At 36.9% G+C, this 15,019-nt stretch overlaps 3 protein-coding genes across 4 annotated transcripts; 2 read left to right on the top strand and 1 right to left on the bottom strand.

The window, feature by feature from the left end:
• Positions 1-285: 285 nt before the first annotated feature.
• Positions 286-3,139, top strand: LOC121743581 (protochlorophyllide-dependent translocon component 52, chloroplastic-like). 2 transcript variants are annotated; one of them, XM_042136917.1, is made up of 8 exons: positions 286-472; positions 697-1,194; positions 1,368-1,555; positions 1,708-1,797; positions 1,877-2,048; positions 2,127-2,351; positions 2,476-2,663; positions 2,759-3,139. In XM_042136917.1, the coding sequence occupies exons 2-8, from the start codon at positions 718-720 to the stop codon at positions 3,012-3,014; spliced, it is 1,596 nt and encodes a 531-aa protein (XP_041992851.1). In that variant the 5' UTR covers positions 286-472; positions 697-717; the 3' UTR covers positions 3,015-3,139. The 2 variants fall into 2 exon arrangements, with proteins under 2 accessions (XP_041992851.1, XP_041992842.1); XM_042136908.1 differs by having other exon boundaries at positions 287-468.
• Positions 3,140-9,146: 6,007 nt separating this feature from the next.
• Positions 9,147-12,018, top strand: LOC121743596 (protochlorophyllide-dependent translocon component 52, chloroplastic-like). The gene is made up of 7 exons (XM_042136927.1): positions 9,147-9,813; positions 9,992-10,179; positions 10,487-10,576; positions 10,656-10,845; positions 10,921-11,142; positions 11,354-11,541; positions 11,635-12,018. The coding sequence occupies exons 1-7, from the start codon at positions 9,346-9,348 to the stop codon at positions 11,888-11,890; spliced, it is 1,602 nt and encodes a 533-aa protein (XP_041992861.1). The 5' UTR covers positions 9,147-9,345; the 3' UTR covers positions 11,891-12,018.
• Positions 12,019-13,399: 1,381 nt separating this feature from the next.
• Positions 13,400-14,124, bottom strand: LOC121802591 (the record flags this gene model as incomplete). Its single annotated transcript, XM_042202307.1, has 3 exons — positions 13,400-13,456; positions 13,735-13,882; positions 13,991-14,124. Coding segments are annotated over 3 exons (339 nt in total), but the record flags the coding sequence as incomplete, so codon positions are not given.
• Positions 14,125-15,019: the final 895 nt, after the last annotated feature.

Consider the following 15,019-nt stretch of genomic DNA (forward strand, 5'->3'; position numbering starts at 1 on the left):
TGTATATGTAAGGGTATATTAGTCTTTAAAATATTGATATAGATGCACTAACGTCGTTGATTTAGCATTAAATGTATAATATTTTACTATTTTTTCAGTTTTATGCTGCGCTGTTTAGGCATCACCTGATCACCCTATTATTATACACGAAATAAACTCTCTCATACCATCACTTAGATCACTATCCTGCCTTCCACAAGTAAAGTATAGCATATCTTTCTAATATATTAGTAACATTGTCATTCATTTTGCTATAAACATACACGCTAATGCAATCAATTGGTGGGGTCTACATATATCCACCCACCATTACCAAATACAAATATTTCTTGAGAGCTCCACTTTTCAAAACCAAAATTATTCTCCTTCTTCTTCATCAATCAACTTTTCTTGGACGAAGGCATCGTCGCGACAAAGGTGGCTGGTTTTTCATGAAGTGAACAACAACAGCCAACTAAGTTACACTGTGTAAGTAAGCTCACCACTCTTTTCAAGATTGATTCTCCACAATAAAGATTCCATTTTTATGAAGCCCAATAAAGCTAAACAAGAAATGTTTGCATCCTTATTCATATTCATGTGTAGTATACTTGTAAATCATCGAAATCTTTCAACCAAGAGGTTTTTAGTTTTGTATGTTGTCGTTTCCTTTAAGTTTATGGAGTATTTATATATCTTGGGATGGAATTGAATCAGTGCTAAAACCAATTGTCCGCCATGGAAGCTCTAAAAGCTTCATCTTTTCCATCACTTCACCGCCAGCCCATCTCAACATACACTTTCCAAAAACCTATTTTGCATATTCCATCATCTCGGCGACTAATTCTCCCAATCCAGAAATCAAATTTTAAGAGTTTCACCGCCATTTCTCCAACCACCCCTTCCACCGAGGAAGAGATTGAATTGGAGAAATTCGAGTGGTACGAGCAGTGGTATCCGGTGTGTGCGGAGTGTGATCTGGATAAGAGAAGGCCTCATGCGAAGAAAGTGATTGGGATTGATTTGGTGGTGTGGTGGGATAGGAATGAGAATGCATGGAAGGTATTTGAAGATAGTTGCCCTCACCGAATGGCGCCGCTCTCGGAAGGAAGGATCGATCAGTGGGGAAGGCTGCAGTGTGTTTACCACGGCTGGTGCTTTGGTGGCGCCGGTGACTGCAAATTCATCCCTCAAGCCCCTCGAGACGGCCCTGCCGTGAGTCTACTCATCATTTTTGTGTTTGTTAATACATTTGATTGCCTCATTAGATGCAAATAATGTTACATTGATATATGATAAACTGCAATTGGATTCCTGATATGTGACTTTGTAATGTGTTTTTGGGATTCCTCACTTTCATATTTCAAGTTTTTAAAATGAACTTGCAGGTTCACACTTCCAAAAAGGCGTGTGTAGCCAGTTATCCTAGTTACATGCAAAACTGCCTTCTATGGTTCTGGCCAAATTCAGATCCGCAGTATAAGGATATACATCTGACGAAGAAGCCACATTTTATTCCAGAACTTGACGACCCGTCATATTCCAAAATGATCATTTCAAGGGAGGTAGACTATGGGTATGCTAATACTAATACTCTTTTATCATATATACTATATCATCTTCTGATTATCACAAGAGAACCAAACACGGCCTCAATGCACGTATACTTGACCTCTGTCTCATATCTGTCGCAAACAAGAGATTTCACTACATTTGACTTTTTTTCAGGTACGAAATCCTGATAGAAAATCTTATGGACCCTGCTCATATACCATATGCGCATTATGGCATGATGAAAACAGGAGAGTTGCCGGAGAGATAAGTAAATCTATGCATAATTTTCATCTTACATTATTTTGCGAGTTTGACATGGCTGACGGAACATATTATCCTGCACTCTCAGGGCCGACAGAGAAGGAGGGAGACCGCTCGAGATAAGTGTTCAGAAAGTGGATGTAAATGGCTTCACTGCAAAACAAATATTTGGGGAAAACTACTTCATTGCGCCTTGCATATTCTACGGCCATTACTCTCCCAGTGGGAATGATGAAAGCATGGATGGAGAAGATGTAGGTAGTTGGCATTTGTCAAATTTCATACTTATCTACTACCCTATACGCTTAGCATTATGTGCTTCTTTTATGCAGGTGGGAGGATCACCCCCTGTTCCGATGATACTACCCCATGTTCCCTCCGATAAAAAATCTATGCTCATTTTCTACTGCGTTCCAGTTAGTCCAGGTCGTAGCAGGTTGATCAGCACAGCTACTAGGAACTTCGCTGGCTGGTTGGATCTGATTATTCCGCGATGGGTCTTTCATATGACACCCAACTTGATAATTGATTCAGATCTCTTTCTTCTTCATATGGAGGTGACTTAATCTTTTTCTCTCACGTACCAAATTTTCTTACTTGATCTTGCTAGTTCTGTTAGTCGTATAGCATGATTATGATCTAGATGCCATATTTGAGAAAGATGTATATATGCTCCATCAGGAAAAAAAGCTGAGAGATGTTGGCCCTCTCAATTGGCATAAAGCTTGCTACGTTCCGACAAAGGCGGATGCCTTCTCCGTGGCATTCAGAAGGTGGCTAAACAAGTATGGTGGCACACAAGTTGATTGGAGAAATAAATATAGTGGAGAGCTTCCACCCACTCCTCCAAGAGAGCAGCTCTTTGACAGGTAATTAGAAAAGTTGCAATCTTTTATCTCAGTGTTTACTAAAGAGAAATAAAAATAGATTGATTGCTGCTTCACTTTGTGGATGGCCTAATCAGGTACTGGACTCACACGGTGAGTTGCAGCAGCTGCAGCGTCGCGTATAAACGTCTCAACGTGCTAAAGATCGCCCTTCAAGTTATCTCGGTAGCTTCAGTTGGAGCTGTAGCTGCAGCCAAACAGGGTGCAATATCCGTTGGTGCGATGTATTATTTGGGTTCGATGGCTGTGTTGTGCTTTGTGGCTGCAAAATGGCTGTCGCATTTCATCCGCAAAACTTTCATATACCATGACTATGATCATGCCTTCCAGTGAAATTTTTTTATTTGGTTGGGCTTGTAATTAATTACTAGTAAGGGTGTGCAGCTTTGTGATTTATTTGTAACAAGGAATTTATGGGATAATTGCCATTTAAATAAGGAAATTGCATTGCCTCCTGATCTACTATCTCATAAAGTTTGAAAACGAATTAGTATCAAATCTCAAAGTTTAATTATTCTCAACTATCCCGGCTAAATTTTCCGGCATTTTAGTAAATGAATTTTTAAAAAGGTGACGCTTAAATGTAGTATTCTAGTTTAGATGATGTATCAGCTATGTGAAATAGAAATGTACAAAACTATGATGTTTTTTGTTTATGAAAGTAAACGAATAAAAAATCATTGCTCTTTTAGTCTATTTAATTCATTCTTCTTATGCATTTTGATTCTCACATAAAAATTATGCATTTTCCTTTGAAAAGAATCAATTCTTTTCAAATTCTCTTATTTTCTATTTCAAATTCTTATAATGCATGTTATGCATTTTATTTTTTAATTAATTGCTTCTATTGTGAAGCATTATGCATCTATCGTCGCAGACATGTTTAACAATAACATTAAGTAGTTTGATTTGCTTTCCTTCTGTAAATTATGATTTCATAATTTTTTAAGTTGTTTTGATAGTTAATTACTTTCCTTATATATTATAGTAATAACTAATAAGTTACAGAGAAAAATTGTTGAATAATATTAAGTGGTTTTGATATTATTTTCTTCTATCAATCATGACTTTCTTTTAATTTATTTTCCTTTCAAGTTTATTTCATTAATGTCTTACATTTGTGCATGTACAAGGCTTCATTGGAACCTCACATTTCACTAACCCATTCTGCTCATATTATTATAAAACTAATATACTTCTTCTGTCTATAAGAGTGTGCACTATTTTCTTTTTAGTTTGTTCCACAAGTGTATGCACATTCTAAATTTGGAAAATCTTTTTCAACTCACTTTCAATTATATTTTTTAAAACTCATATCGGATTAAAATGTGACATTTAAATGCGGATGTAGGGAGTAGTAATTTTTAAGTTTGATAAACGGGGCTAAATTTCAAGAAGAAATTTAATTGTTTTATGTAAGTAGATGGTGGCGTGTGACTTCTCCCCCTAAAAGAGAAAATAAAAGTAAATTGCTATCTGATAGGGACTCATCTCCATAACACATCCCAACCTTGCAACCTGCTGCGTCTACCCCGACTCCGGCAAATGCATCAGCAGCAGCAACTCAGCAACAAACCAAGCCCCAACCCAAGAGGAACAACAAGACCAAGCCAACCTTGCAGCCCACAAAGGAAAGACCAAAGAGGAATGCACCGAAGCCAGCGAAATACCGCGATTACGTGTCTCACTAATGCATGAAGATTTGTTTTTGATTATTTCCTTTTATTTATGTTCTTTTTTGCCTTTTTTTGGAACGACTATTTTATAGCAAGATAGAGTCAAATCTTTTCGGGTTTTCTTCTTGATTCTTTCCCGAATCGTATTGTCCGAATCAAGCAGGGGGAATTCTATATAATAGAATTCCCATAGATCGAGTCCTTTGAGAATTAAAGTAATAAAATACTTTTTTGTCTCAACCCTAATTTTCAATATCTCTCTTCTCTCGCCGCTTTTGTTCTTCAAGTTTGAGAATCATAGGTTGCTCGAAGTACTCTCTGCTACGATAGGATTCTTAGTCCTATCATCTGGTGCTTTACATTGAGTTCTCTTCCCCCGCAACCCTCCAACGCACGATGTCAGCCGACTCGAACACGTCTGACGGTGACAATGCGCCACCTGAGTATTCGGTCCAGGAGATTGGACAAATGGTTTTTGATCTCACGGTCCGTGTCGCGAACGATGAGAAGAAGATTCAGTCAAATCGCTTCGCACAAGAATCCTTCGAGCGCAAACAGACAGCGCTCAATCTGAGCATAGAGGATCATTTAGCTCGCCTCCTTACCACTGTTGAGGGGTTAGCCCGGAAGCCTCCGGACCCGGTACAGACCCCGACATCTGCAACGACTGGCCGTGGATGGGCCTTACCACGTTCCATAACCGTCAAGCCGGTGGGCTTCGACGCTGAAACCTGGCCAAAACTCAAGTTTGATCCTCCACGCTTCGATGGGGAGGGTGTCAACATGTGGATCAAGAAACTCCAAAAATATTATAATCATAACTTTACACCATTGGCTGATCGGTTATATCTTACCGAGTTTCTGCTGGACGATGCTGCAGCGGAATGGTTCGGGTTTTGGGAATCAAACAACGAGGGACGTTGCTGGGATGATTTCCTCATGGACATCAAGCGTCGCTTCGACCCGGACCTCTATGAAGACTATGTGGGTCGCCTCGCTTCTCTCCGTCAGACCGGTTCCCTGGACAACTATTTGGCAGCCTTTGAACCTATATTGCAGAAGGTTTCCCACGTGGGCGATACAACCCTCACGTCTCTATTTATTGCGGGCTTGACAACCACTCTGAAAAGGACATGTGAGTAAAGAAGGTGACATTTGAAAATAAGAAGAAATTTAATTGTTTTATGTAAGTAGATGGTGGTGTGTGACTTCTCCCCCTAAAAGAGAAAACCAAATTAAATTGCTATCACACGTAAAAAGGACATGTGAATAAAGAAGGTGACATTTGAAAATTTATTGAAATAAGCTTTACACGAGGGTAACATATACGGAGTACTATTATTGCTAGAATTATGCAAGTAGGTAATTAAACACTGTGCTACAAAAAATTTGATAAACTAATTAGTTCCTTATGCAAGTAGGTATTTAAACACTGTGCCTACAAACAATTTGATAGCTAATTAGCTCCATCGGGAATTTCATTTCAGAAAAAGGGACTTAATTCGTAGGCCTTTCAAAATTAAAATTAAATTCATTGATTTTTTGGGTTTAGGGATCGTAGCATAGAATTTTCTGGAATAAGAAATTTTTAAAATTTTATCTATTTTCTATTCTTTTTTACTTGTTACTCCTTATCTCACAATATTTACAAATTGCCAAATTGCCCCTAATATTTTCACTATAATTTTGATATTTATAACTCCAATTCTATTTTCACCACAAGGGTGGAGGCGGCGGTTATCTGCAGAATTGGGTGAGGATAAAATTGGAGTGAAAAATATTATAATTGTGGTGGAAATATTATGGGTAATTTGGTCAATTTGTAAATATTGTGAGAGAAATAATAAGTAACTAGGAGAGAAAATAGATAAAAGTTTGAAAATTTCTTATTCTGAAAGATTTACTTGTCACAATTCTATATTTTGAACGGTGAGCAAATTTAAACTAAATTTTGAAAGATTTGCGAGTTAAGTCTTTTTTTTCTGAGATATCTCCTCTGAAATGAATCCGATGCATAGTGAGATAATTAATTGAGTTTAATCGATCATGAACCTGTTATACTCAATTCTCCAAATTTGGAATAAATTTCATTATTTATGCATCTTTGTTGTTTGTGTTAAAGAATATGATAGATGCGCACACGAATTAATATGATTGTTATAGCACACGAATTAATATGATTGTTATAAGTACTTAAAAAACCACCACTTATCATTACCACCACTACATGTTTCATAAATGGGTTTGGAATGAGTCCCCAATTTAAATACTCTCATGGTTAAAAGAGTATAAATATTTGGTTCAGCACGAATTTTAATATATAATTGAAAAAGTAAGAGGGAAACAAAAAGTTATTAAAATAGTATTAGTGAAAAAATGAATCTCACCACCTTATTAGGGAGAAATGAGTTTTCAAAATTAGAAAATTCATACTTTTCAGAAAGAGACTAAAAAAAGTTATTTTTAATGGGCAAAGGAGTAGACTTGTAACCAAAGAAGGTGCAATATGCATTGCAATAATTCAGTCGCCTCAATGTTCTTTTAATAAACAACTAGTATTTACACCCGAGCTATACACGGGACATAAGAGTTTTACGTAATGAATTCAAAATATAATAGCTCGGGGCATAAGAGTTTCACGTAATGAATTCAAAATATAATAAATATATAGAAAATAAGAATTCAAAAAAGCAATGTGAAGATTTTAAAAAATAGAAATGTACTTATCTTGTCTTACTCTAAATGAAAAATTTACTATTCCCTAATGAATGAAACAATTATGCAATTCTAATTTATAATCTAAGTGGAGTAAAAACAATAAAATTAATGACAAAAAGAAGATGTATGATTAATGATCAAAGAATATGAGTTAATTAGAATAAGATATAAAATAAAGAAAATATGTGTGAGTAAATATGTTTATTGACAGTGTTATGCACGCCATGAATCCAAATAAAAGGTAAATTAATATATAAATTTAATAGCTTAATATTAAAAAAAATTGAAAAACATATATGGAATATTAAACATACCCACATTAAATATATGAATAATGTAAATCATAAAAATTTAAAACTTCTTTGAGAAGTCAAGTTAGAAAATTCGTATTACCTAATAATCACATTTTAGTTGACTATTTATTTCTTCTGTTTAATTTCAGAACGTAGCATAACTTGATATACATGACCAAAGACTAAATGAATTTTTTATACTGGAAAGAAATAAATTTCTTACCTCCCGCCACATATACGTATAAAAAGTAAATTATCACTTAAAACAACGATACTATTTTATGCATCTTGTTTGTTTTGAATAATGTGACAATTTACACTACTCTTTATGTTAAGAAGTACAAACTTTGTAAGTTAGATTTAATTTTAAATATATATAATTTCATCTTATTCCGTAGTTTAATCTATAAACTTAGTAGTATTTTTTAATTAATTAGAGGCAAATTAATATATAAGAATTAAAAACTTTAATTGAGTAAATATAGGATAAAAATTATAAACATTACATATTTGTTCGTTTAGCTCGTGAATTAATTCGAAAAAAAATATTGCAATAAAGGATTAAATCTCAATTTTAACTTAAATAACTGGAAGACAAACTAAACTCTCTAGCACAATTCCAATTTTAACCCAAATATAAGGCTAATTAATATATAAATTTATTAACTTAATTATAAAAAAAATTAATGATAGTGCACTATTTAATGTGTTTTAGCGTTTTATTGGACCATTATTTGTCTAATTGTTTTTGCCTTCAAAAAATATTTTTAGATAAAAGACATTTCATCTTTTTATTTTCCTCTAAAAAGGGTATCGAAGTTTTTTCATCAAACTTGCACTTTAGATTAGGATACATTACCGGTAGACTTAAAAAAAGTCATTTTTAATGGGCAAAGGAGTAGACTTGTAAGTTGTAACCAAAGAAGGTGAAATGTGCATTGCAATAATTCTGTCGCCTCAATGTGCTTTTAATAATCAATTACCAGTAGACTAAAAAAAAGTCATTTTTAATGGGCAAAGGAGTAAACTTGTAACCAAAGAAGGTGCAATGCACATTGCAATAATTCTGTCGCCTCAATGTGCTTTTAATAATCAATTACCAGTAGGGTTGATAACTGACACTGATATATGAGCATATGTTTGAACCATGCACCGACACAAATAAATGTCACTCAAATGAATTGTGTATGAACTATGAAATGTACTATCCATTTAGTTTTTTTCATAGAGTCCACATTCTATTGCTCCCCCGTCCCACAATAATTGTCACTATTTTCCGTTTCAGTCCGTCCCATAATAACTATCACGTTTCATTTTTATTATAAATGGTCAGTAGATTTCATACTACACTAACGCACTTCACTCACATTTTATTATAAAACTAATACTCCCTCCGTCCCGGACTACTTGCACTTATTTCCTTTCTGGACGTCCCAAGTTATTTGCACTCTTTCCATTTTTAGTAAAAATTATCACCTACAGCCGCAATTATTGACTTTGCTATACACTCATTCCTTAATCTCCGTGCCGAAAAGGAAATGTGCGAGTAGTCCAGGACGGAGGGAGTATAAAATAGTAAGTCACATATTCCACTAATTTTACCAATCAACTTTTTTTTTATTTCTAAAAACACGTGCCCACAATAAGAGTGACAATTATTGTGGAACGGAGGGAGTAATTCGTTACGCTCAAATTTTTCACTAACTTTTTATGTTTACTTTTCTTTCCATTTTTTAAAATCCGTGGTAAATCAAATATGAACATCGTTTCGCCAATGGAGGGAGTAGTTGGCTTTCTACGTGAAGTGACAACAAGCAGTCTTCAATTCTACTGTACAATCTTTTCTTTAAAAAAAAAATACTTGTATCCGCATTCATATTCATGAATAGTATAGTTGTTAGTTTCGCATGCGCAGTGTAAGTTTATATATAATATATTTGTTTGATGAAATTGAATCAGTGCTAAAACGAATCCGCCATGGAAGCTCTAAAAGCTCCATCACTTCACCGCCAACTCATCTCAACATACACTTTCCCTAAACCCATTTTGCACATCTCATCATCTCGGCGACTAATTCTCCCAATCCAGAAATCAAATTTTAGGAGTTTCACCGCCATTTCTCCAACCACCCCTTCAACGGAGGAAGAGATTGAATCGGAGAAATTCGAGTGGTACGAGCAGTGGTATCCGGTGTGTGCGGAGTGTGATCTGGATAAGAGAAGGCCTCATGCGAAGAAAGTGATTGGGATTGATTTGGTGGTGTGGTGGGACAGGAATGAGAATGCATGGAAGGTGTTTGAAGATAGTTGCCCTCACCGAATGGCGCCGCTCTCAGAAGGGAGGATCGATCAGTGGGGAAGGCTGCAGTGTGTTTACCACGGCTGGTGCTTTGGTGGCGCCGGTGACTGCAAATTCATCCCTCAAGCCCCTCGAGACGGCCCTCCCGTGAGTTCACTCGACATTTTCGTCTTTGTTAATACAACTTGATTGCCTCATTAGATGCAAATAATAGTATTGCAAATTGGATGCTTGATATGTGACTTTGTAATTGTAATGTATTTTTGGGATTCCTCACTTTCATATTTCAAGATTTTGAAACGATGAAAGGGAATTGAACTTGCAGGTTCACACCTCCAGTAAGGCGTGTGTAGCCGTTTATCCTAGTTGCCTTCAAAACGGCATTTTATGGTTCTGGCCTAATTCGGATCCGCAGTTTAAGAACATACATTCAACAAAGAAGCCACATTTTATCCCAGAACTTGACGACCCATCATATTCCAATATGATCATTTCAAGGGAGATAGGCTACGGGTTTGCTAATAATACTCTTTTATCATTTATATTGAATCTTTCGTGATACTATATTGACTTCTGATTATCATGCTTTGCTGCAATTAGATAGCCTCAATGACTACAAGTTTGTATACTTTACCTTGACATAACTGAAGCTGGAACCCTGCTATTGACAGCTATCCTTAACTCACACCATCATAAGCTTCATAACCACTTTTACAACAGCGTCGTATTACATAAAACTTGCACACTATCCAAAACCAGACCAAGAGTTTTGGGATGGTTAAGTATCAAGACTTCAAATTTAATCTATTTACTTTTTCAGGTACGAAATCTTGATTGAAAATCTTATGGATCCTGCTCATATTCCATATGCACATTATGGCATGTTTAAAACAGGGGAGTTGCCAGAGAGATAAGTAAATCTATGCATAATTTTCAACATGCATTATTTCACGGGTTTGACATGGCTGACAGAACATATTATCCTGCACCTTGAAGGCTGACAGAGAAGGAGGGAGACCGCTCAAGATTAGTGTTCAGAAAGTGGATGTAGATGGCTTTACTGCAAAGCAAATCTTTGGGGACAACTACTTCATTGCACCTTGCCTATTCTACGGCCATTACTCTCCCGATGGGGATGATCAAAGCACGAAAAAGACATCATCAGATGGAAAAAAAGATGTAAGCAGTTTCCATTTGTCACGTTTCATATTTATCTACCCAATAATCTTAGCATTATGTGTTTCCTTTGTGCAGGTGGGATTACCCCCTGTCCCGACGGTACTACCACATGTTCCCTCTGATAAAAAATCTATGCTCATTTTCTACTGCGTTCCAGTTAGTCCAGGTCGCAGCAGGCTGATCTTCGCAGCTCCTAGGAACTTTGCTGTCTGGTTGGATTGGATTATTCCACGCTGGGTCATTCATATGTTACCCAACTTGATTCTTGATTCAGATCTCTATCTTCTTCATGTGGAGGTGACTTAACCTTGTTCTTTTTTCTCTCTCATACTAAATTTGCTTACTTAATTCTGTGACATCTGTTAGCAAGTATTGTGATTAGAGCTTGGTCAAATCTTTAATAGTATTATTGAATGTATAGAATGGTTATGAACTTATGATATCTAGAGTCGAGAGGCGTTTCATAGATAGGTCTATTTGAGAAACATATATATATATGCTCCATTAGGAAAGAAAGCTGAGGGATGTTGGCCCTCTCAATTGGCATAAAGCTTGCTACGTTCCGACAAAGGCAGATGCCTTACCCGCAGCATTCAGAAGGTGGCTAAACAAGTATGGTGGCACACAAGTTGATTGGAGAAATAAATATAGTGGAGAGCTTCCACCCACTCCTCCAAGAGAACAGCTCTTTGACAGGTAATTAGAAAAGTTGCAATCTTTTATCCCAGTGTTTACTGACTAAATAGAAATAGATTGATTGTTGCTTCACTTTGTGGATGGCCTAATCAGGTACTGGACTCACACGGTGAGTTGCAGCAGTTGTAGCGTAGCGTATAAACGTCTCAACGTGCTAAAGATCGCCCTCCAAGTTATCTCGGTTGCTTCGGTTGGAGCTGTAGCTGCAGCCAAACAGAGTGCAATATCCGTTGCTGCGAGGTATTATTTGGGTTCGATGGCTGTGTTGTGCTTTGTGGCTTCAAAATGGCTTTCGCATTTCATCCGCAAGACTTTCATATACCATGACTATGATCATGCCTTCCAGTAAAAAAATTTATTTTGTTGGGCTTGTAATTAATTATACTAATAGGGGTGTGCAACTTGCAAATTTGATGTAAGAATTTATGGGATAATTGTCATTTAAATAAGGAAATTGCATTGCTTTCTGATCTACTATCTCATAAAGTTTGAAAACGAATTATCAAATTACAAAGTTTAATTATTCTCAACCATCCCGGCTAAAATTTCCAGCACTTTAATATATGAATTTTAAAAATGGTGACACTTAAATGTAGTACTCCTGTTTAAATGATGTGTCAACTATGTGAAATAGAAATGTACCAAACGATGATGTTTTGGTTTATGGAAGTAAAAGAATAAAAAATCATTGCTCTTTTAGTCTGTTTAATTAATTCTTCTTGTGCATTTTGATTGTCTCATAAAAATTATGCATTTTACTTTGAAAATAATCAGTTCTTTTCAAATTCATTTTATTTTCTATTTCAAATTCTTATCATGCATGTTATTTTTAAAACAATTGCTTCTATTGTGAAGCATTATGCATTTATTGTCCCAGACATGGTTTAACATTAATTAGTTTGAAAAGCGGAAAAGAGTTTCATCCTCCTCCTAATAAGAACACCCTTTGTGGCTCAAGCATTTCGCACGAAGAGATGGACGAAGTGTAAGGCTCACAACCTTCGCACACGGGGCGGATCAAGAGCAAAGATCGGTTGCATCAGGCGCACCCATGCAAGAAGAAAAAAAAAAGTTGAGCCGGACCTGAGATCCCATGTCCCCATACAACTTTCCTGATCATGTACCACCCCCGCCATTTCCATTAGCGGGAAAGAAGAGGAAGCATTGTCAAGAAAAAAAAATCATTCTCTAATTTGAATTTGACATTATCCTCTAGTTTGAATTTTCTCAACACTAAGAACATTCACTATGGTGGCCGATCACCACCGCGGAGCGATCGGCCACCCCATCGGTCATCATCGGCCCCCATTGTGGTGATTTCTTTTTTTAATTAATTTATTTTTTATCCCCCATATATATCCCTATTCCCCACCAATTTTTCACACATCCCACTTCATTCTATCTCATTCTACATTTTAATTTTCTCTAGTCACAATGTTTTCAATATTTTTATCAATGATTTTAGTTTGTTTTTTTTCTATATTTTTTAAAATGTAGAATGTATGGAATTTGTCATTTTATTGAGTTGTCTTTAATAATTTTTTATTATTATTTTATATTTCCTCCGTCCCACAAGAATATGTACTCTTTGCTTTTTAGTTCGTCTCACAAGAATATGCACTTTCTAATTTTGGAAAGTCTTTTTTCTTTAAAGAGGTGAGACTCATTCTCCAATAACAATACTTTAATTACCTTTTCTCTCTACTTCTCTCTTATTTGACCAATTTTACATTAAAATACGTGTCGAACCCAAAGTGTATATTATTTGAGGATGGAGGGAGTAGTATCATTTTATTTCACACTAACAATTAAAAATAAAAAAATATAAAATAATGATGATGTAAAAATGAGATAGGCTCTAGATAGACTCTGAGATGGACTTCAGGTCTAAAGCCACCATTGTGAATGCCCTTATCTATCATCAATGTAAGAATTGCTGGTAAAAAAAATCTTGAGAGAGACTACTTCCCCGGTTATTAAAATAAAATAGTAAATTACTCGTGTCAATAAAAATGTACGAATTGTGGGATCTACTGATCTCGGTTTATTAAAGAGTAAAGGTTAAAAGTGGTCCTAAACATATGACGATTTTACGATTTTGGTCATGAACATTATCTTTTGAATTGTTTGATCCCGAACAAATAAAAATGGACTGGATTTGGTCCATTTTTTGCGGAACCGTTTATTTTTAACGGCCAACTTCCTCTCCTCCGCCCTCCACTCCTCCAGCTTCTTCTCAACGTTCACATGCCGCAACCTTCGCCCACTCATATCCCTGCAAGCATCAAAATTGTTTGTTTTCTTCTGCCCCGCCTTCGTCGCCGCCCCTTTCAACAACGACCTGACCCGAAACTTCCCAAATCCATCCAAACGTCATCGAGTAAAGCCTCGATCTTGCTTTAATTTGATACTGAAATAGCAAAATAGGGTTTCAGAAAATTGGGACTACCGGTCGGATCGGCCGATGATTAGGGTCTGGTGATCATTGAGGATACGAGAATTGTTAAGGAGGAGCTGGAGGCCGAAAGGGATGGAGGTTAGGGCTCCGATGCGGCTTTTGAGGGCGGAGATGGATACCAAGGGTGCGTCAACCGTTAAAAATAAACGGTTCCGTAAAAATGGATCAAATCCGGTCCATTTTTATTTGTTCGGGACCAAACAATTTAAAAGATAATATTTTAGACTAAAATCATAAAATCGTCATATGTTTAGGACCACTTTTAGCTTTTACTCTTTATTAAACCTTTCCTGTCTGAATTGAAAATTTATTTCGTTCTCTCTCTATCTTGTGTTTACATTTACTGCATCTTCCAGGATCTAGTTCCCCGAATCTTCTACGGACTAAGAGTGTCCACTATGGGACCGCCGCGCCTATAGCCCTGGCGGGGGTGGTCTATAGTGGAGGTGTTGTCCGCCCCCGGGGCAGACGAGGAAAATGGAGGCGGTAGGCGGCGGACGGGCATGCGGCGAGTTTGGGGCGAGGACGCACCTACTCCGGGGCGGACGCGGTGAATAGGCGGGGCTGCTATAGTGGAGCCTTGCCCGACGCGGCGGTAGGCGGTGTTTTTTTTTAATTCAATTTAATTCACCTATAGATGCACCCCATTCCATTCATTATTTTCACATCATTCCAACTCTTCATCACTCAGAATTTCTCTCACTAGAATTTGTGGTCAGAAATGGACAATTTGTGGAAAGACACGTGGAATGCTCTGATTCAACAGTTGCAACACCAGGCCGCCCAGGAGGATGCGGCGCGCTTGGCGGAGAAGGCGGAGGCTGCGATCCCTCGTGCGATTACTCATCGACGGACCATCCAACAAGACCACGTCGGTGCGCACCAGCGTCTAATGGCTGATTACTTTGTGGATAACCCCCGTTATCCACCTGAGATATTCCGCCGGAGATTCAGAATGTCGCAACGACTGTTCAACCATATAGCGACGAATTTGGCAGAGCGTTACCGGTGTTTCACCCT

The sequence above is a fragment of the Salvia splendens genome, chromosome 1 (genome assembly GCF_004379255.2).
Source record: "Salvia splendens isolate huo1 chromosome 1, SspV2, whole genome shotgun sequence".
In the NCBI taxonomy this organism is placed as follows: Eukaryota; Viridiplantae; Streptophyta; class Magnoliopsida; order Lamiales; family Lamiaceae; genus Salvia; species Salvia splendens.